The 20,944-nt window shown below is 52.7% G+C and overlaps 1 protein-coding gene across 1 annotated transcript in view; it reads right to left on the reverse strand.

The window, feature by feature from the left end:
• Window positions 1–3,932: 3,932 nt before the first annotated feature.
• Window positions 3,933–20,944, reverse strand: part of PTPRU (protein tyrosine phosphatase receptor type U) — a 277,217-nt gene continuing 260,205 nt past the window's right edge. The window contains exons 28-30 of the mRNA XM_044998066.1: window positions 17,038–17,195; window positions 14,482–14,617; window positions 3,933–4,602 (exon numbers count right to left, since the gene is read on the reverse strand). Coding sequence (XP_044854001.1) covers window positions 4,540–4,602; window positions 14,482–14,617; window positions 17,038–17,195 — 357 coding nt within the window. The 3' untranslated portion in view covers window positions 3,933–4,539. The remainder of the gene's footprint in view (window positions 4,603–14,481; window positions 14,618–17,037; window positions 17,196–20,944) is intronic.

Consider the following 20,944-nt stretch of genomic DNA (forward strand, 5'->3'; position numbering starts at 1 on the left):
CACCAAGGTGGTGAGCAGGGGAGCACAGACACACAGGCAGTCTGCTCGAGTCATTGGTTCTGCAGGAATCGACGCAGATTCAGGATCAAGAATAAAGCCGTGCAGGTGGACTGAGTGGGTTGCTCACTGGGATGCTGCTTCTACCTAAGTATCAGACATACAAATGTTTGAGAACACGATGGCTGCAGCAAAGCAAGAAGAATCAAAATGAGAGCCGTGCGAAAGATGTGGTGGGTCACCGCACCCTTCCCTATGGAGGCAGAGTCAAGATTAGTCCAGACACTGGGTTAAATTCATCACTGGTATAGCTTCTTTGGCCTCAGTGGGAAGACACTCCACAGTACATTCTCCAAAGCATTTTCCCAACTACACGACTCATCAGATGGCGTCTCCAACATCTTCCCGTTTGACAGTTGTGCACCCCAGTGGACATCAGCGTTACAAAACTTTCCCTGGGATTCAGTCTAAATTCCCTTTGCCTTATGTCATCCCATTGCTCCTAGTTCTACCCCTTGGGCCCATGCAAGCCGCTCTTCTCCCTCCCAGCTATTTACGCCCTGTCCATATGTGTAGACTGTTCTCCCATGGCCGCCCTTTGCCCGAGCTAGGCAGATTTACTCCCTCACATCTTTGCTCACAGGCCAGTCGCCTCCAGCCACTAAATCATTTGTGTTGCTCTTTGCACACCTCCCACTGGGCCAATGCCCTTCCAGCAATCCCAAGATCCGTGCCCAATCCGGCACCGCAAGGCGTGAAGCCACCCAAAGTTTGCAGTAAGCAGGCCCCTGGCGAGAGGGTTTGGCGCCATCCCACTGCTTCCAGAATATAAGTGCAATTCAGCTGCTGAACGGAGAAGCTCTTATGCACGGCGCACCAGTCAGCGTCTGAGGGCCCTGCCTTCGCCACACTGAGCCCGGCTCTAACGCTGCCCGACTGCAATGGGCTTGGATTGGGCCCTCTGTGGACTGTGTGTGCCACCCGGCCTTTCCCCACAGGGCCGGGGACAGGACTGCGTGGCACATGCTCTGAAGAAGCAAGAGCTGAGTCGAACTGGCAACCCCTCAACTCTCTGAGTTCCTGGTGGCAAACAGCACAATTGCATCCATCTGGCTGCTGCTTGTTAGGGCCGTTCGTGGTGCAAGGCTGGAACTGAGCTGCTCAGCGGAGCACTGAACCCTCACAGATCTGGGATGGCAAAGAGGCTTTTTAACAGCTCACCTGTGAACACTGAAAACAAGTGACAGTTAAACCATTGGGTTCATAGAATCTCAGGGTTGGAAGGGACCTCAGGAGGTATCTAGTCCAACCCCCTGCTCAAAGCAGGACCAACCCCAACTAAATCATCCCAGCCAGGGCTTTGTCAAGCCTGACCTTAAAAACCTCTAAAGATGGAGATTCCACCACCTCCCTAGGGAACCCATTCCAGTGCTTCACCACCCTCCTAGTGAAAAAGTTTTTCCTAATATCCAACCTAGACCTCCCCCACTGCAACTTGAGACCATTCCTCCTTGTTCTGTCATTTGCTACCACTGAGAACAGTTTAGATCCATCCTCTTTGGAACCCCCCTTCAGGTAGTTGAAAGCAGCTATCAATTCCCCCCTCATTCTTCTCTTCTGCAGGCTAAACAACCCCAGTTCCCTCAGCCTCTCCTCATAAGTCATGTGCTCCAGCCCCCTAATCATTTTTGTTGCCTTCCACTGGACTCTCTCCAATTTATCCACATCCTTCGTGTAGTGTGGGGCCCAAAACTGGACCCAGTACTCCAGATGAGGCCTCACCAGTGCCGAATAGAGGGGAATTCCAGGGGAATACCATTCCAAGCCCAAGTCAGACTGGCTGTCAGGGGCCCACAACCCGCTCCAAGTTAATACCTGCTGAGGGCAACAGAGAAACACAAAGGACTCTGGGGTCCAGAGGTAGCAGCAATGGCTGAGCTATGGAGGAGAAACCTTGCTGTACGTCATCCCGAGAGCTGGAGGCTGCCTGGGCTGCGTCCTGCTGGAATGAACCTTTCTTCCAGTCCCGACAGCAGGATGAAGTAAGAGGACCGCTGACGCCAACCCCCGTCAATAGGTGGGATCAACCCAACCAGAAACCGTAAAGTTTTGGCCACATCAATACTGTTCCATAGCAGGAGGTCAAGGCATGCAGTGCTCTGACTTTGCCGCAACTTCTTATGACAAAGCTTCCTCTCTTCCCACCCCAGCTCACCTCATCTCTGCCCTTCCCCACCCGCTCACTGCACCCTGGGACAGCTGCAGTTGCCATCCATGTGCTGGCTACTCCTCCAGATCCCACCCTTGCCTACCCAGCTGCCCTATGAATTAGACCCCAAGTCTATTCTTACCTGTCTGGATAGATCAGGGATGGGCAAACTTTTTGGCCTGAGGGCCGCATCTGGGTATGGAAATTGTACGGCGAGCCATGAATGCCCGGTGGGGGAGGGGGACTCCATGGGGTGTAACATGGAGGGGCTCTATAAGGGATGTTACTGAGGTGGGGGGAGGGGGGACTCGTGGGGTGTGGTGAGGGGTCTCTACAGGGGTGGTACCGGGGACCTGCTGGCAGTGACACCAAGGCGGCTGTACCAGGCACCTCCACGGGCAGAGGAACCCTAGCTGGGACGGGTGCAGCCCCTGGGCAGTTTCGAGGCTCTCGAGGGTGGGGCCGTAGGAGACCGGGAGGCGACTGGGTGCACTGCTGCTGCTGCGTGGGGGGGGGTTCTGATCCCGGAAACAGCACAGTGAAGTCGCACCTGCGCAGTGTGGCTCTGCGTGCTGGAAGATGGCGCTCATCAAGGGAATTGTGAGTCGGGGGCTGGACAGCGCTGGGCAGGCGGAGCAGGGAAAGCCCCCGACCCCGCTCCTCGGTGGGAGCTCCAGGCTGGAGCAAGCCCCCGACCCCGCTCCTCGGTGGGAGCTCCAGGCTGGAGCAAGCCCCCAACCCCGCTCCCTGGCGGGAGCTCGAGGGCCGCATAAAAATGTCTGACAGGCCAGAAGCGGCCCACAGGCCGTGGTTTGCCCACCCCTGGGACAGATGCTGCTCCCATTCCAGAGCCAAGAAACCTGCCCTGATAACGGAGGACTTGCTACAGATATCACTTGGTTGGATCTAGATGTACCGGGGTGTAACTGCCGGCAGCCTCCGGGCTGTGACTGCAATGGAATTCCTCTGCATTTACCATAATAGATTTTGGCCCATGGGCTTCAAAAGGAAATACTCTGATTTACACCAGCTGTAACTGAGTGCAGGATCTGGCCACTCTGTGGGGTTCCTCTGAATTTACCTGGCTCTAACCAGAGGGTCAGACTCTCCCGACTGAAATATTTTGGCCTTCATTCTGAGGCCCCCACACTGCTTCCAGCTGTGGCTACCCAGCCCAGACCTATTCCCACGTGCCATCTGGTGCTAGCAATACTGACTCAGCCCTCTTAGAAGGTCCCTTCCTGCTTAGTTGCTGACTGCTGCTGTCCTTTGAGCGAGGCAGCAGCCAGCGGCAAGGCGGCTGGTTCCAGGAGACTGTGAAACAACACACGCGGAAGGCCAAGATGACCAGGTGATTGTGGTCGTCTCAACTTTCGGGCACCCAGTTTGAGACACCTTGAAAGGACCTTCCAGGAAGGGCTGAGAACTCACCCTCTGAAAATCAGGGGCCTTTAACATACCTCATTGTGGGCACCCAAAAGATTGGGGCACCCAAAATCACTTAGCCACTTCAGAAAACCTTGGCAGGATAGCTTAGGCTGGGGGTGAGCACTGGACAGGAGCAGTCGTTATGCCCCTGCCCAATTTTACACAACCTGGATTCCCCCAGCCCCACATCTGCCAATGGGCTGTATGCTCTGGGGGGACACACAAATGAAATAGGATTCTCTCTCGGGAAGCTGGCATCCATTAGCGAACAGCAAACTCATGATTAAAACTGAGACTGAAAATGACACAACTCGCTTTAGTGTCTTCACTCCAACAGGGCTTGTGTCTCCACAGAGGCCAAAGGCTGCAGAGGACCTTTTGGGCTCCTCTGAAAAGCTGCTTAGACTGAAAATACAATTCAAAAAACCCAACTACTGTTGTTTCCATAAATCCTTTGTGACCATCACTGAGAAAGAGGCTGGAATTCCTCTCTTTTTTCCCTTCCCACTTTGCTTCTGCTTTAGCCATGGTCTGCTCCATGCGTTGGATGTGTCCAAAGGTGTCCATGGGTGAAGTCCTCTTACTCGCCCTTGTATGTTTCACAGTCCTGGCTGTCACGGAGGCATCGCCATGGTAATGGAACGAGTGCTGGCAACCAACCCATTTGAGCTCTGTCCCATAAGGGTGGAAAGAGGGCCTGGGAGATGGAGAGCAGGAGGATGAAGATCCATCATGGCTGACATTTCTTCACGTCCTGCCTTTTGTTTTTCGTTATTGTATTTTTTTTATTCTGTCCATTATTTCCCGCTCCTCTCACCAGTCGCACTAGCTCAAAGTCCAAGTGCAAAATGCATGTTTGGCGTGAACTCTAAACAAACATTTGCTTTCCATCTTCCGGCACGATGCTATCTTGTCTCCAGTGATTCCAGGTATTCCAGTGCTATGTCGTAGCAGAAATGATACTGTTCCTTTAAGAAGAAAAAAAAACAAGAAATGCGTGAAGAGCTGAAGTAAAGAGCTGCCCAGCGTAAGCCCCTTGTACTGCACAAGAGGTTTTATTGGTCCTAGAAGCCTATGAATATAGCAGAGCAGGAACCAGACTTTGCAGTTTCACAGTTTTGAAATGTCTGTGGCTCCAAACCAGAAGGAAAACAAGAAATTTCTAAATTTCCTGCAAAATGAAATTCTGGAAAAAAAAATGCTTCAGGTCAATCAAAACCTTTTGTTCCAATTTTGACTTTTTCCCATTAATTAATTCTATTCTATTACTTAAAAAATTAAATGAAAAGTCAGTTCAAAATGGAAAATCAAAATGTTCTATTTTGAATAGGTTCGAATGCAATAATTCAACCTTAGAGAAATACTTTGCCTCAGTCTTTAATGAGGAGCTTAGGGATAATGGAAGGATGACAAATGGGAATGAGGATATGGAGGTAGATATTACCACATCTGAGGTAGAAGCCAAACTCGAACAGCTTAATGGGACAAAATCAGAGGGCCCAGATAATCTTCATCCAAGAATATTAAAGGAACTGGCACATGAAATTGCAAGCCCATTAGCAAGAATTTTTAATGAATCGGTAAACTCAGGGGTTGTACCGTACGACCGGAGAATTGCTAACATAGTTCCTATTTTTAAGAAAGGGAAAAAAAGGTGATCCGAGTAACTGTAGGCTTGTTAGTTTGACATCTGTAGTATGTAAGGTCTTGGAAAAATTTTTGAAGGAGAGGGTAGTTAAGGACATTGAGGTCAATGGTAATTGGGACAAATTACAACATGGTTTTACAAAAGGTAGATCGTGCCAAACCAACCTGATCTCCTTCTTTGAGAAGGTAACAGATTATTTAGACAAAAGAAATGCAGTAGATCTAATTTACCTCGATTTCAGTAAGGCATTTGATACGGTTCCACATGGGGAATTATTAGTTAAATTGGAAAAGATGGGGATCAATATGAAAATTGAAAGGTGGATAAGGAACTGGTTAAAGGGGAGACTACAACGGGTTGTACTGAAGGGTGAACTGTCAGGCTGGAAGGAGGTTACTAGTGGAGTTCCTCAGGGATCAGTTTTGGGACCAATCTTATTTAACCTTTTTATTACTGACCTTGGCACAAAAAGCAGGAATGTGCTAATAAAGTTTGCGGATGACACAAAGCTGGGAGGTATTGCTAACACAGAGAAGGACCGGGATATCCTACAGGAAGATCTGGATGACCTTGTAAACTGGAGTAATAGTAATAGGATGAAATTTAATAGTGAAAAGTGCAAGGTCATGCATTTAGGGTTTAATAATAAGAATTTTAGTTATAAATTGGGGATACATCAGTTGGAAGTAACAGAGGAGGAGAAGGACCTCGGAGTATTGGTTGATCACAGGATGACTATGAGCCGCCAGTGTGATATGGCCATTAAAAAAGCTAATGCCGTTTTAGGATGCATCAGGCGAGGTATTTCCAGTAGAGATAAGGAGGTGTTAGTACCGTTATACAAGGCACCGGTGAGACCTCATCTGGAATACTGTGTGCAGTTCTGGTCTCCCATGCTTAAGAAGGATGAATTCAAACTGGAACAGGTTCAGAGACGGGCTACTAGGATGATCCGAGGAATGGAAAACCTGTCTTATGAAAGGAGACTCAAAGAGCTTGACTTGTTTAGCCTAACCAAAAGAAGGCTGAGGGGAGATATGATTGCTCTTTATAAATATATCAGAGGGATTAATATCAGGGAGGGAGAGGAATTATTTAAGCTTAGTACCAATGTGGACACAAGAACAAATGGATATAAACTGGACACTAGGAAGTTTAGACTTGAAATTAGATGAAGGTTTCTAACCATTAGAGGAGTGAAGTTCTGGAACAGCCTTCCAAGGGGAGTAGTGGGGGCAAAAGACATATCTGGCTTTAAGACTAAGCTTGATAAGTTTATGGAAAGGATGGTATGATGGGATAGCCTAATTTTGGCAATTAATTTTGGCAACTGATCTTTGATTATCAGCAGGTAAGTATGCCCAGTGGTCTGTGATGGGATGTTAGATGGGACGGGATCTGAGTTACTACAGAGAATTCTTTCCTGGGTGCTGGCGGGTGAGTCTTGCCCACATGCTCAGGGTTTAACTGATCGCCATATTTGGGGTCGGGAAGGAATTTTCCTCCGGGGCAGATTGGCAGAGGCCCTGGAGGTTTTTCGCCTTCCTCTGCAGCATGGGGCACGGGTCACTTGCTGGAGGATTCTCTGCAGCTTGAGGTCTTCAAACCACAATTTGAAGACTTCAATAACTCAGACATAGGTTAGGGGTTTGTTATAGAAGTGGATGGGTAAGATTCTGTGGCCTGCTTTGTGCAGGAGGTCAGACTACATGATCATAATGGTCCCTTCTGACCTTAAAGTCTATGAGTCTAAATGCTTTTTCCCATTTTTCTTCCCAAAAGAATTTGCATCATTGGTGACACGTTTCCACAAAATGTTTCACATTTGACAAAACTGGTATTTTCCAATGGAAAAACATTCCTTCCGAGCCTTTCCAACCAGCTCTGCTTCTCCTGCATGCTCCTGAGCACCATCCGCTGGTGCTGTGAGCTATGAACTACCTGCATAGATCCAGACAGTGCTTTTGGGGAACACTCTCGTAACATTACCATAGGTGCTGGGACTAGGGGTGCTTCTGCACCCTCTCGCTTGAAGTGGTTTCCATCATATCCAGGGTTTACAGTTTGGTGCAATGGCTCTCAGCACCCCCACTATACAAATTGTTCCAGCCCCCCTGAACATTACCCATTCATTAAAAAAAATAATGCATTTGACACTGGTGAAAGGTGCCTGGGGACAGACCTGGGACTAAGGTCCTGGATTATCCAGCCTTGGCAATGGAAGCACAAGCATCCTACAAATCACCTGACCAATGCAGCTCAGCCCTGACTCAGAAGACCTATGATCTAGGGAAGAAAGGGGAGTTCAGTCTTTGTGGTCTGTTCATTTCTCAGCCTCCCCTCCAAGTCTGCCAGCAAGGGAGCCAATCCGTGCCAGTTGGTGGGGGTTTGCCGCATGGAATTGGTTCCTCATTAGTGTCAATGGCAGCCCCCACCTGAGACAGGACGGGGCACGAGGTCAGCTGGGCGCGGGGGTCTTTGCGGCATCTGCTACACATCCGTGCCTGTCGGCTCCGAGCCCACCCTTGCGTGTATGAAGCAGGGGATTGCACGTGCCAACAGATGCGTGCATATACAAGCCCCACTAAGGCAGCTGAAGGGCCCGATCCTGGGAAAACTGGCATCAGGGGAGTCTTACTGTTTACATTCAAGGAAGTGAGTCCTAAACAAACGGCTCCCTGCAGCAAAGCCTTACAGCCTGCCGCTCGGTCCAGTGGCTTGGATACCTGCACCAGGAGCACAGCCGAGTCACTGCCGCTCCCTTGGTACAGGGACAGTTAACTGGTGCCTGCGCCAGTTTGGGTTGAGTGGGCGCAATGAAAGTACCCTTGTCTGCATATATTTTGTGGCTACGACTTATGTCCTGTGTGAAAATTCCCCCGGCTAGAATTGCTACCCTGTGCATTGATTTATCTATATTTAGAAGATATACGGGATCTTATTTTCCCATTAGAGGAAGGGCTAAAAATAACGACTTCCTCTTAATGGGAGGATTATTATGTATTTATTTTGACAGGCCCTGAAGTTTACTAGTATCTTTCTGCCCTGGACAGCTTATGCTCTGAGCACAGTTGTGCATGGATGCGCCAAGCCAGGCATCAGCCCATGGCGACAGAGCGGCTCTGGTGCCTTTAACGGAATGAGCCCTTTTCCCACTAGCAGAGCATGTGGCCATCTACTCCTCTGGCTCCCAGCCCCATTTGGGACTCAACACTCAGCCCCCTGCTCAAAGCAGGACCAACACCAACTAAATCATCCCAGCCAGGGCTTTGTCAAGCCGGGCCTTAAAAACCTTTAAGGATGGAGATTCCACCACCTCCCTAGGGAACCCATTCCAGTGCTTCCCCACCCTCCTGGTGAAAAAGTTTTTCCTAATATCCAACCTAAACCTCCCCCACTGCAACTTGAGACCATTGCTCCTTGTTCTGTCATCTGCTACCACTGAGAACAGCCGAGCTCCATCCTCTCTGGAACCCCCTTTCAGGTAGTTGAAAGCAGCTATCAAATCCCCCCTCATTCTTCTCTTCTGCACTAAACAATCCCAGTTCCCTCAGCCTCTCCTCATAAGCCATGTGCCCCAACCCCCTGATCATTTTCATTGCCCTCCACTGGACTCTCTGCAATTTGTCCACATCCTTTCTGTAGTGGGGGACCCCAAACTGGACACAGTACGTCCCAAGCAGAGGACAGCTGTGACTTCGGGAGGGGGATGAGCTTCGGGACCCTCTCAGAGCAACGAGGATCCTGTCTGCATGCGACTCCCTTCGCAAACACAAAGAGAGGAGGGGGCACAAAATCCCCTGCAGAGGAAATCTGTGCGAGAGAGCGAAGTGCTTCTAAAGCACAATCCTCCCGCAAGCTCTGTGGGAAGCATCAGTGGCCTTCAAAAAGAATCCAATTAGCCGCGCGGAGGGGTGGGCACCACTCGGCTGGCCCAGGTGTGTGTGGGGGGGGGTCCCGGGGGAAGGAAATCAAAGAGAGGAGGCAGCCGCAGAGATTAAAACCACAGAATGCTTTTGGATTAAGGAAAGGGATTGTTTCCTTTTATAATCATGTAAAAATATTCCCCCCCCCCCCGGCAGCCAGTGTGTGGGGAGGGGGAAGGCCCACGGGGAACCGCAGCCGGTCTGAAGTGGAGCAGACCCCCTGACTTCAGAGAGGCGACCCCCATTTGCCCCAGTGGGAGATCTGGCCCGCGGTGGCTCCATTAGATTGAATTTCCTGGAACAGACATTTCAGGTTCAGTTAAGCCTGGGAGAAGATTGTGTTCTGACCCGAAATGCTGCTTTTTTGTAATACCTTTGGGCTTGACGACTTCATGCCTGTGACTGCGCCTTTTCATTACTTGTTCTCCTCCCGCCCAACGTCGGTTTAATTCCTAATGCAAAGCACCCCCCCCCCCCCCGCCCCGCAAGCCATTTCGGTTCAGAGCGAGGGATTTTATAATCCAGGCACTGCGAACATGCTGGCCACCTGGCTTTGAAATACGCATCAAACCACTCGGATTCCTCTAGCAAAGTGATAAACCCCCTGGCTTGACCCCTATGTAGCTCTGACCCCACCCAGATGTAGGTAGGGGTGTCAGCTGCCTAACGGCACAAAACCAAACACCCCTGCCCCACCCTCTGCCCCGCCCCTTCCCCGAGGCCCTGCCCCCACCAGTTCAATTCCCCCCTCCCTCTGTCACTCGCTCTCCCCCACCCTCCTCACTTTCACCGGGCTGGGGCAGAGGGTTGGGGTGAGGGAAGGGGGTGGGGCTCCAGCTGGGGGTGCGGGCTCGGGGTGGGGCTGGGGTGCGGGAGAGGGATCTGGGCTGGGACAGGAGGTTGGGGTGAGGGCTCCAGCTGGGGGTGAGGGCTCAGGGTGGGGCCAGGGATGGGGGATTGGGGTGCGGGAGAGGGCTCAGGGTGGGGCCAGGGATGGGGGATTGGGGTGCGGGAGAGGGCTCTGGGGTGGGGCAGGAGGTTGGGGTGAGGGAGGGATGAGGACTCTAGCTGGGGGTGCAGGCTCTGGGCTGGGGCTGGGGGGTTTAGGATGCAGGAGGGGGCTCCGGGCTGAGGCTGAGGGGTTTGCACTGCGGGAGGGGGTGTGGTTCTGGCTGGGGGTGTGGGCTCTGGGGTGGGGCCAGGGATGGGGGATTGGGGTGTGGGAGAGGGCTCTGGGCTGGGGGTGAGGCTCTGGGGTGGGGCCAGTGATGATGGATTTGGGGTACAGGACGGGGCTCTGGGCTGGGACAGGAGGTTGGGGTGTGGGAGGGGAGTTCGGGGTCCCAGTGGCGCTTATCTCAGCTCCCAGGAAGCTCCAGCCCAGGAAGCAGCCGCCAGGTCCCTGCAGCCCCTAGGCGCATGGGCGGCCAGGGGAGGCTCCACGTGCTGCCCTCGCATCCGTAGGCACCACCCCCATTGGTCATGGTTCCCGGCCAATGGGAGCTGCAGAGCCGGCCCTCAGGGTGGGGGCAGTGCATGGAGCCTCCCTGGCCACCCATGAGCCTAGGGGCTGCTGGGACCTGGCAGTCGCTTCCGGGAACCATGCAAAGCTAGGTCAGATAGGGAGCCTGCCTTCGCCCTGGGCCCCCACTACATGGGCTGTGGCCACACCTCTGGCTGCAGAGCAGACGCTCCTGAGCTGGCACTCGGCCATGATTTGCTTGTCTCTAGCCTTAGTCCCGCTGCGCCGCCCGACTTTTAGTGGCCTAAAATCTCGTCGTTTGGCTTCAGTGACCTCCGGGAGATGGAACCCGATTCCAGGAGGCTCCCAGCGAAACCAGGAGGGCTGGCAACCCTCCTGGGTGCACCGTAAACACACCCTCCATTGCTACGCACAGCTCTGTGCACTTACCTCCTAATCCGCAGCACCCACTGCTACTCTGGTCCCAGCTCTGCCACTGCACCTCATTCCTCCTCAGCAGCCGCCTCCATTCTTCCAGCCCCTCAAGTGCATGCACCCAGAGCTCTGCGACGCGCCCCCCTCCTAGCCTACAGTCACGTCGAAACCAGCCGTCTCCTCCTTAGAGTAGCTGGTCCCCGGCACAGAATTCGGAGCTGAGGATTCCAGCAGGGACAGGCCCCAGGTGTGAGCTTACCTGCCCGGGTAATACATCCCGCATGGCTCTGTACGAGAGCCCAGACAGTGGGATATGGATGTCACCGGCCCCACGCCGCTCGTCTGACTCCACCCCACCTCCGTCCAGCCTAGTCAGCTCACACGGCGCCCTCAGCAATGTCCCGCTGAGCGTGTTTGCGAGGGGGCAGCTTCTGCTGAGGAATGGACGGCAGAAGGGAGGCCTCTGCCAGCCGCCCAGCCTCAACACAGGCTGGCAGCAACAAAGGATCCACACGGGCACAGGAGAGAGCCGGAAAGAGACCGATGGCAAGGCGGGAGAGAGGAAGAGCTACAGAGAAGCCTGATTGTTGTGTGAGTTGTTGCCCAATGGTGACAACAAAGTTCTTAGAGCTGAAGGCCAGAAGGGACCATAAGAACATCTAGTCTGAGCTTCTGTACAGAACAGGCCATTCCATTTCACCCAGCTACCCCTGCCTTGAGCCCAATCACTTGGGTTTGGCTAAAGCATCCTCCTGAAAGGCATCGGGTTTTGATCTGCAGACATCAAATGATGGAGAATCCACCACTTCCCTTGGGAGTTTGTGCCAGTGCTTGATCACCCTGACTGTTAAAAAAAAAATAATAATGAGCCTTATTTCTAATTGGAATTTGTCTGGCTTCAGTTTCCACCCATTGGTTCTTGTTCTGCTTTTCTCGGCTAGATTAACGAGCCCTGTGATATTTGCTCCCTGTGAAGGTCCTGATATGCTGTGAAGTCCCCTCTCCATCTTCTCTTAGATCAGCTAAACACATGGAGCTCTCGCTGTCAGGCGTTTTTCCAGACCTCAAATCACGTTTGTGGCTCTCTTTGGCACTCCCCCCGTCACATTTTCCCCACCCTTCTGAAAATGTGGACACTAGAACTATATGCAGTGTTCCAGCATCGGAGTCACCGATGCCATGTGCCGCTATAAAATCGCCCCCCCCCCCCCCACTCCTACACACCCAGGGACCGCATCAGCCCTCTTCGCCACAGCACTGCACTGAGAGCTCATGGCTAGTTATCATCAGCCCCTCGATCCTTTGCAGAGTCACTGCTTTTCGGATACAGTCGCCCATTCTGTAGGCATGGCCGGCGTTGCTTGTTCCAGATGTCCAACTTTACATCTGGCTGAATTAAAACACATGTTGTTCGAACAGGCCCAGTTTACCCAGCAATTCAGATCGCTCGGTAGGACTGTCTGTCCTCGGCTTTGTTTACCGCTCTGCCTATCTTTGCACGATCCGCCAATGTTACCAGCAGTGATTTCACTTGATCACTCCCCATTGACAGCTACTTATTGAGATCAGTCACTTAGCCAGTTCTTACTCCGTTTAACATACGCTTTACTGACACTGGATAATGCTAATTTTCCAATCGGAATGTCCCGTGGTACTAAGTCAAAGGCCACACAAGAGGCTAAGTGCATTACAGCTACACAGTTACCGTCGTCAACCAAACTCGTAATCACCTCAGAGAACGAAAGCAAGACCTATATTCCATAAACCCATATTGGCTGGTATTCATTATATTCCTCTCCTTTCATTCTTTATGGATTGAATCCCGTATCAGTTTTTCCATTATTTTGCCCGGGACTGATGTCAGGCTAGTCAGCCTGCAGCTATCTGGGTCATTCCACTTGCCCTTTTTGAATACTGGCACATTAGCCCTCTTCCAGGTTTCTGGAGCTTCCCCAGTATTCTCAGACTTATTAAAAGTTTACATCAGAGACCTCCTCAGCCAACTCTCTTAGGACTCTTGGGTGCAAGTTATCCAAGCCTGCTTCTTTAAAAATGTTTATCCCTAGCAGACGTCATTCAACATCAATGGACAGGAAATCCTCCTCCTCCTCCCCCAGACATCATTTTCATGTGCCACAAACACATCAACATGCTTCTTTCTGAATACAGAACACAAATATGTACTGAACACGTCTGCCTTTTCTGCATCGTGATGAACAGGTTTACCATCTCCGTCTAGTAATGGGCCTAAACCATTGTTAGGATTTCTTTTGTTCCTACACAGGAGTAGTTAGGTTGTCCTTAGCAGGTGGTGTGTGCATGTGGGTTCTGGTGCTCGGAGGGCCACCACAGGCGAAAAGGCAGGGCGACCACAGGCGAACGCAACCCACTGGAGACCCTGTTGTCCCTGGCAGGATGTGAGTGATTCTTCCCACTGAAGTGTAGAGGAGTCCCTTGTATTCCACCCAGGAGATGGGTGGGCAGAGAACTGAGCCCCCCAGTGTCCTGTGTGGATCTGTCACAGCAAGGCCTTCATGGGTGTGGCTCTCATTCGGGCACTGCGGGCGGGATCATGTGGGACCATGTCCTGGCTAAGCACCGTCACCCTGCGCACAAGGGCGTGGGAGCGGGGCGGAGGGGTGCAGTCACTGTGAGGATCAGGTTACCACACCGGGTGGGCGACAGGTCTGCCCTGCTATGGCGTCTCCGACGCAGAGCGGTGCCGGACCCAGCAGGCTCAGCCCCAGGCGCCTCCCATCCCATTCTCCAGTCTCCGTTCAGATCTGCACTCCCTCAGTTTGGGGTATGAATTCACCCACGGGGAAACTCTGATGAAACCACCAGCAGTGGCCTGCTTTGGGGTCCAACCGATCTGGCAGCACATGGTGTCCATCTGACAGTGTGCGCACCAGGCAGGTCCCATCAGAACAAGGAGACCAGCCTGACCAGCTTGGCAGGGAGCCTGAGGCCAGAAAATGCTCCGCAGGGCTGCCCCCCTTTGCTCCTCAGCCAGGACCCCTACTGCTCCTAACCCCCAGGAACAGCTGGAATCATATCCAGTGAATTAACTACAAACCGCCCCCTCTGTTATTCAGGGGATGAGCCCAGCAATGACACTACGAGGTCATTGCCTCACACTCTGGGACGCACCCAAGTCACATGCAGCAAGCGGCTGGGGCAGGGGAAGGAGGTGCCAGGTTGAGACGAATACATCCACGCTGGCTTGGTGTCTGTCTCTCCTGGCTCCCTGGCCCAGGCTGGATTACCTGGACCCCAGCGTGCCCGGACTGCCCAGCAGGACTTTCTGACACGCAGGAGCAGGTCGAGTGAGAGGCAGGCAGAAGGGACGGGGCGGGGGGTGTCGTTCAGCACTTACCAAGGTCTCGACCATATTTGGCTTGTAGTTGCGGAGGGTCTTTGCAGCATAGAAAACATCCACCAAGTTGTGACACTTGATCATCTCCAGGATCATGGTAGAGGCACAGAAAGTGCCGCTCCGACCACCCCCGTTCCTAGCGGGAGACACACACGGAGTCAGTCAGTGGAGAGCCAGCGCACAAGGAGACCCACAGAGCAGCTGCCCCACGAGCAGCCTCACTGAAACAGAGCGAAGCAGCGGCAATGGCTGGCCCCTTTCCCCTGGGGATCTGCTAGTGTGCGACAGGCTTTAGTGAATTAAGCTCTGTGATACCGGGAGGTAGGAAGTGAAGCATGGAGAGGCAAATGCCAATGCTTTCAACTTGGGGGCCTTGATAAGTGGCCTGATATTCAGATCGCAGTGAGAGCTGCTAGCACGCAATGCCTCTGAAAATCAGGCCAGTTCCATTCAGGGTGACTAGTTGCAGGCACCCGTGTGTGCATCAGCACTTGCTGCAGCGGATACCACCTTCCCCTTTTCAGTAAGAAAAGACGAGCTACTGCCAGAGTGAGGAGTCGGAGAAGCAAGCCAGGGAGCAAAGGGATTCATTAGGGATTCCACACGTCGCCAGGACCGGCTGGACACCCCGGAACTCCAAAGGATGAAATGGCTGAGCTACGGACCAAACGGTGCGATAGGCTCCTGGACCAGAGGGCTGGTGGGGAGCCAGGGCTGTAGCTAGTTTAATACAAGGTATCAAGAGTGGTCCTGGCCATTACAGAGGCGTGAACCTTCCTTCAGGGCTGCGGAACTTGTTTCCAACTCACCACAGTGTCTGAGCCCCTCATAATCTTTACTGTCTGAATCCTCAGGACGCCCCCTGTGAGGTAGGACACTGCTGTTATCCCCAGGGGATGGGAAATGGAGGCACAGAGACTAAGTGACTTTCCCAAGTCTGGGCTATAGCAGGGAGTTGAACCCAGGCCAGGACCATGACCATGGACCATCCTGCCTCATCATCCTCCTGTTCTCCCTGCCAGGGGCCTGTTAAGGAAGTTAAATAGCTCTGGGGAGCGAGGTGAAGTATCGTCATGGATCAGGACCTGACTCCGAGACGGAAGACAAGGGCTAGGAATGTTCACTCTGGCAGGGGGTGAGCAGTGGGGGACCCCTGGGGTCTGTGGTAGGAGCCTCTCATTGAGACGAGGGATCTCACTTTGCTGTCTCTGGCGTATTGGAAGGAATTTGAGGGTGGTTGCTGCCAGGAGCTGTTCACACCGTGCGTTTCCTGGCCGGACCGGCTCCCCTAGAATTCATGTGGTGGTGGTCTGGGGTTTCCCTCTGCCAAGCTGGGCCCGACTGAACCTCCCACAAAGCAAAGCTGAGACCTGACACCGCCCCACTGTGATACTGACATTCTCCTAACTCCGAACTGACCAAACTGCTTCACACGGGGTGGGGAGCTCATTCCCATACCCCAAGACTTGTCAGAGGCGCTACAACGAGGAAGGCTGGGGTCTTGCAGATCATCGGGCCTGGACTCAGAGCACGGGGTTCAATTCCTGGCTCTGCCACAAACTTCCTGTGTAACTGGGGCACGTTCCTTTCTCTCTCCATGGCTCCGGTCCCCCTGTTCTCCCCCCTTTATCTGTGATGTCTATTTGGGGTAGCGGCTGCCCTCAGAACCCAGTGTATCGCTCACGTCCCATCGTTCTGCTTAGCACCAAACGCCACTGGGTTCCACCTGCGAACACATCAGCCTTGCCAGACACACCGGCCTGTGATTTATCAGCCTCCACACCCTCCTCCTCGCCTTGCACCCGGGTCTTCACCTCCTCAAAGCTCCGAGGGGGCGGGGAGCCGGATTTTACAAGGGACGCTCTCAAATTATCCTTAGACTAATGAAGATGGACGAGGCTGTAATTAATTTTTGATTAAAACTCGCCAGCTGTCTCTGTCGATTTGAAAACTCATCATGCCCCGTGTCTGTGCGCGTGCATGCCCGTATGCGAGCAAATGGACGGAGGATGGTTGAGAGCACTCGGAGCGCGAGCTCGGTAACCAGCCCTGCTGGAGAGCACGTCACCCCAATCACTCAGCCGCTGCCTCCATCCCCTTCTCCTCAAAAGCCCGGCAGGCTCCTGGGGCCCCGGGCGGTGGCTGGGATAGCGACGGGAGCAGTTTCCATTCTGGCTGCAGCGGGCCTGGGCCTCAGCTGGTGTCCAGGAGGGGCGGCTCCACTGAGCTCAACGGATTGACACCGATTTCCACCAGCCAGGCTAGCGAGGTCGCAGCTTTGGGCAGGTGTTTTTTAAATGCCTCAAAACTCGCCACAGGGATCAGAACAAGAGGGCAGCTGCCAGGTCCACGCGTGGCGCTGCACGTGCACAGAACTGCATCCACGGTGGCTTGGTTAGAACACAGACTTCACGCCCAGGAGGGCCCTTGGGCAGCACTAAGGGTGGGTGGGCTGATGGGGGTCGCTCCCCTCTAGTCCTGTGGGCACGTGGGCGGGCGGGAGCCAATGGCCACCAGCCCTGGTGAGCAGGCTGTTGTTCTCCAGGGGCTACTCACAAGCAGTGCACGACTGTCCTCCCGTCGCCGCTCTCCTCCTGCCACTTCTCCACTTGGGCCAGCAGGTGCAGGAACGACTTCTTGGAGTCTGGCGTATCCCTGTACGCTGACCACCTCAGGTACTGGAAATGCCGGACCATCAGGTGCCCTTCCTGCAACTAGAAGAGGCCCATCAGTGTGTGAGTACGGCCCCCTTCCTAGGCGTCCTGCTGGAGGGCGTGGTGGGGCAAGGGGCGGCTCGGGACATGTCAGTGCTTGTGGAAGGGAGGCTTTGCATGGGCAGGGCATAGGAAAGTGTCCATCCACCCTCCCCAAATCCCTTGCTATTCAGTCATCTCCCCAGCACCTCTGCTAGTGCATCTCAACCCTGATTTGCACTGCCTGGCCATTCCCGTCACAACCTCCCAAACACACGCAGCTCTGACAACACACCTCACCCTAACCTGTACCACCCCCTGCTATCCCTGTCCTGGGCTCCCCGCAATGCCCGTGCACCTCAACCTAACCTGTAGCCCTGTCGCTAGCCCCATCTTAGACTTCCCACATAATGCACCTCAGTCCACCCCTGCTGTTGCATTGTGGGTCCCACCCAGGCTGGACGCAATAGATTACCCCGTAAGTACTCGGCCGAGAGCACCTACATTTATTCATTCTGCGTTCACTGCAAACCTCTTGAAACAGAGCCATTCGGCCAGGGGGCGGGGAATGGTAAGAATGCTCTTTAATACCCTAGTAATCTAGTTAGCTTTGCAACCTAATGCAGTTAGAAGGCTCTGGGAGGAGAAGGATTTATATGCACAAAGCTAAGTAAGCCTGGGCTTTAGCCAGACGGATGAGGGGCTCAGTTCTGACTCAGAAGATGAAAATACTGTGGGAATGAAGCCTGGCTTGTGCAATGAAACACCAGGCCCGGCGCTCCACTTGGGATTGCTGTTTTCAGCAACAAGTACATGGGGCGGGGAGGAGGGCAGGGAGAGAGAAATCTAAGGCAGGTCGTTGGATTCCCAGCAAACAGCGCTGGATCTTGGGCTAGGATCCTAGAGACCCAGGTGGGATGGAGCCAGGCACCTGCTCTTAGTTCTATAATCAGCAGGGCCAGCGAATTCCCACTCCCGGCACCCTGCTCTGTGGCAGTACTGGCTGATCTCATGTTTACATCCCAAAGGACGGTGCAGCACTAGGCAAAATCAGCTCAATGCGCAGTGCGCAGGGCTCGCCTTGCCCCCGCTGATGTGCACACAGGGCTCGATTCTGCTCCCACTTACACAGATGTGAAGCTGCAGCAACACCACTGACTTCTGGATTTACACCAAGGGCCAGGAGAGGAGAATTTATTCTCCTATCACACAGAGAGAAGTGTCACTATCACACACACACACACACACAGTATCACACAAGCATACCCACGCACGTGGGTCCCGGTATCACCCACACCACACGGAGCAGCATTACAATCATACAATACCAGACCTACCTCAGCTTCACAGTTACATGTGCCCCTCCCACACACACTTTAGACATAACACGACCTGGAGCAGCACACACAACTGCACGCCACACGCGCTCTCTCCCACTCCACACAGCAGCACCCGGCGATCACCCACAGACACACACAGCAGCAGCCGCACAGACCGATTTGATTCCCTAGTGTAAACGCTTTCCCTTTAAAGCAGCCCAGGCAGGACTGCAGAGTTCCGGGTTTTGAAACAGCTCCATCTAGTTCATGATACAACTTCCCAAGCCCAGATAATCTGGGGAAGAGGCGACAATGTGGTAGGCCCTTTCCGCTGTTTGGATTGAAGATCCTAGCTGCTCATTTCACCTGGGCTTGTTTCAAGTTCCGGAGAGGATCTGATGTTGACTTCCATGCGTGACACCCTGACACCCCAATATTCACCACTGTCATGTAACTCGGATATGTTTTGTACAAAGTGCGCCTTGTGAGGTATCATTCTAAAAGTCTGGATCTGCTAGACATTAGTATCTCATTGGATTGTATGTGCAATTGTCGTATGTGAAATTGTGAAGTTTGGCTACGTATGTGTTAGTGCAATACGTTGTGAGGATGAAAACACCCACACGCAGCCTTTCAGGTACGACAGTAAAAAGGCCAAACAATGTGAATGGCTCATTGAGGAAATGCACACGAGCACAGGGATCACCCCAGGAACTGTGTACAATAGAAACCGCTCAGAGACAGCACGGCACAGCGGGGACTGTTCGACCCAGGTCACAGCAACAGGGCTTTCCAGAAAGTGGGAAGAAGATATGAAATGGGAGAAATGACATCATGATGGGACCTCACTCTCCCTACAACAACACGCCTGGATTCACCTGAGGAACAAAGACTGAACAGGGGGAAGTGATGGTCCCAGGCTAAAGGGATTTCTAGCCTGTGTATGAAAACCTGGGAAACCCAAGCTGCAAAGCAAAGGCAGCTTGTGCCTTAAGAATCTGCCAGCCTGTTTATCACTCAGGGTGAGAATTTGCTAATTCATATCCCACCTAGCTAGCATGTTAAACTCAGTCTGTGGTTTTGTTGATTTACTAGGTAATCTGCTTTGATCTGTTTGCTATCACTTATAATCTCTTAAAATCTATCTTTTGTAGTTAAGAAACTTATTTTATGTTTTAATCCAAACCAGTGAGCGTTTGACTAAGGAGCCTGGGGAAAATCTCAGCTTGGTTACCACAAGGGTGCATGGTCCTCTTCACATTGAGGGAGAGGTGGACCAGGTGCTAAACCCATATACTGGCCAGATTTGACCAGGGCAGGACATACTGCTCTGGGGTCCTAGGCTGGTGGTTAAAGAGCCTGCATGTAACTGCAGCTGGGTGTGTCCCTACCTGTGTGAAAGTCCAAGCTTGGAGGGCTCTGCAGCTTGTCACAGCGGCACAGTGTGAGAGGGAGCCCAGGCTGGGGGGTCAGAGGGCTCGGTGGTACCCCAGTTCCAGGTGGCACCCTGGGAGGAACCCATTACACATGCCTTTTACTGGTCAGTTTCCACTGAGGCAGCACCGCTAATGACCTGCCTGCAGTTATTCTGGAAGTCACCTGCCAGACAGGTGCTGGTGGGGAGTGGACATTTTGCTGACATATGGTACCCATTAAAACTAGGCCCTGGGATACAGCAAAGGAAGGAGCCTGAGGGTCGGGGGCTGTCTCAGTGCTGATCCAATTATGCAGGACAGCAAATGGAGACAGCAAAATGCAACTGAAGCACCCAGGCCCCGTCAGGCAGGCTCGGCTCTGACATTAAAGTTAGAGGCTAAATGAGGTCTGGTCTTGCTCCAAACATTGCTAAGTGCTAGCACGGGGCAGACCTCGAAATGAGTCCGTTCAGACATGTTCCGGAAAGCATGGATGCTTCTCTGAATCTTATCCAGACTCCTTGGGTCTGAGATTTAGGACAGCAATCTGGCCAGAACAGGCCTCCTTACAGGATCTCAGCCTTCCTCCTTCCAGCTGGAATCCAGAAATACAAGAGGGGAAAGTGAAAAATAATGATGTGAGGGGAGCAAATGCCTTCAGGTGGCAAAAATAAAAAGGGTTAGGATCCTTTCTGAGGTGTGGTCGAAGGGCCTGCTCAGTTCTCGGAGGAACTGCCAGACCAGATCGATCTGACGGCCTTTTAATGCACGGGCCTGTCTCCAGCCACGGCCAGTACTAGATGCTTTGGAGGAAAGTGCGAGAAACCACATAATGCGCAATTATGGAATGATCTCCACACAGGGGAAGGTTCTTCCTAAAGCCTGGTAGTTCACCCATCACAAATTTTAATGTAGCCATAGGTAAATCTAGCTCTGTGTAGGCCTATGATAAGAATATCTGGCTCTCATCTAGCGTTTTTCATCAGCAGATCTCAAAGCACTTTACAAAGGAGGGCAGCATTATCATCCCCATTTT

The sequence above is a fragment of the Mauremys mutica genome, chromosome 23 (genome assembly GCF_020497125.1).
Source record: "Mauremys mutica isolate MM-2020 ecotype Southern chromosome 23, ASM2049712v1, whole genome shotgun sequence".
NCBI classification, from domain to species: domain Eukaryota; kingdom Metazoa; phylum Chordata; order Testudines; family Geoemydidae; genus Mauremys; species Mauremys mutica.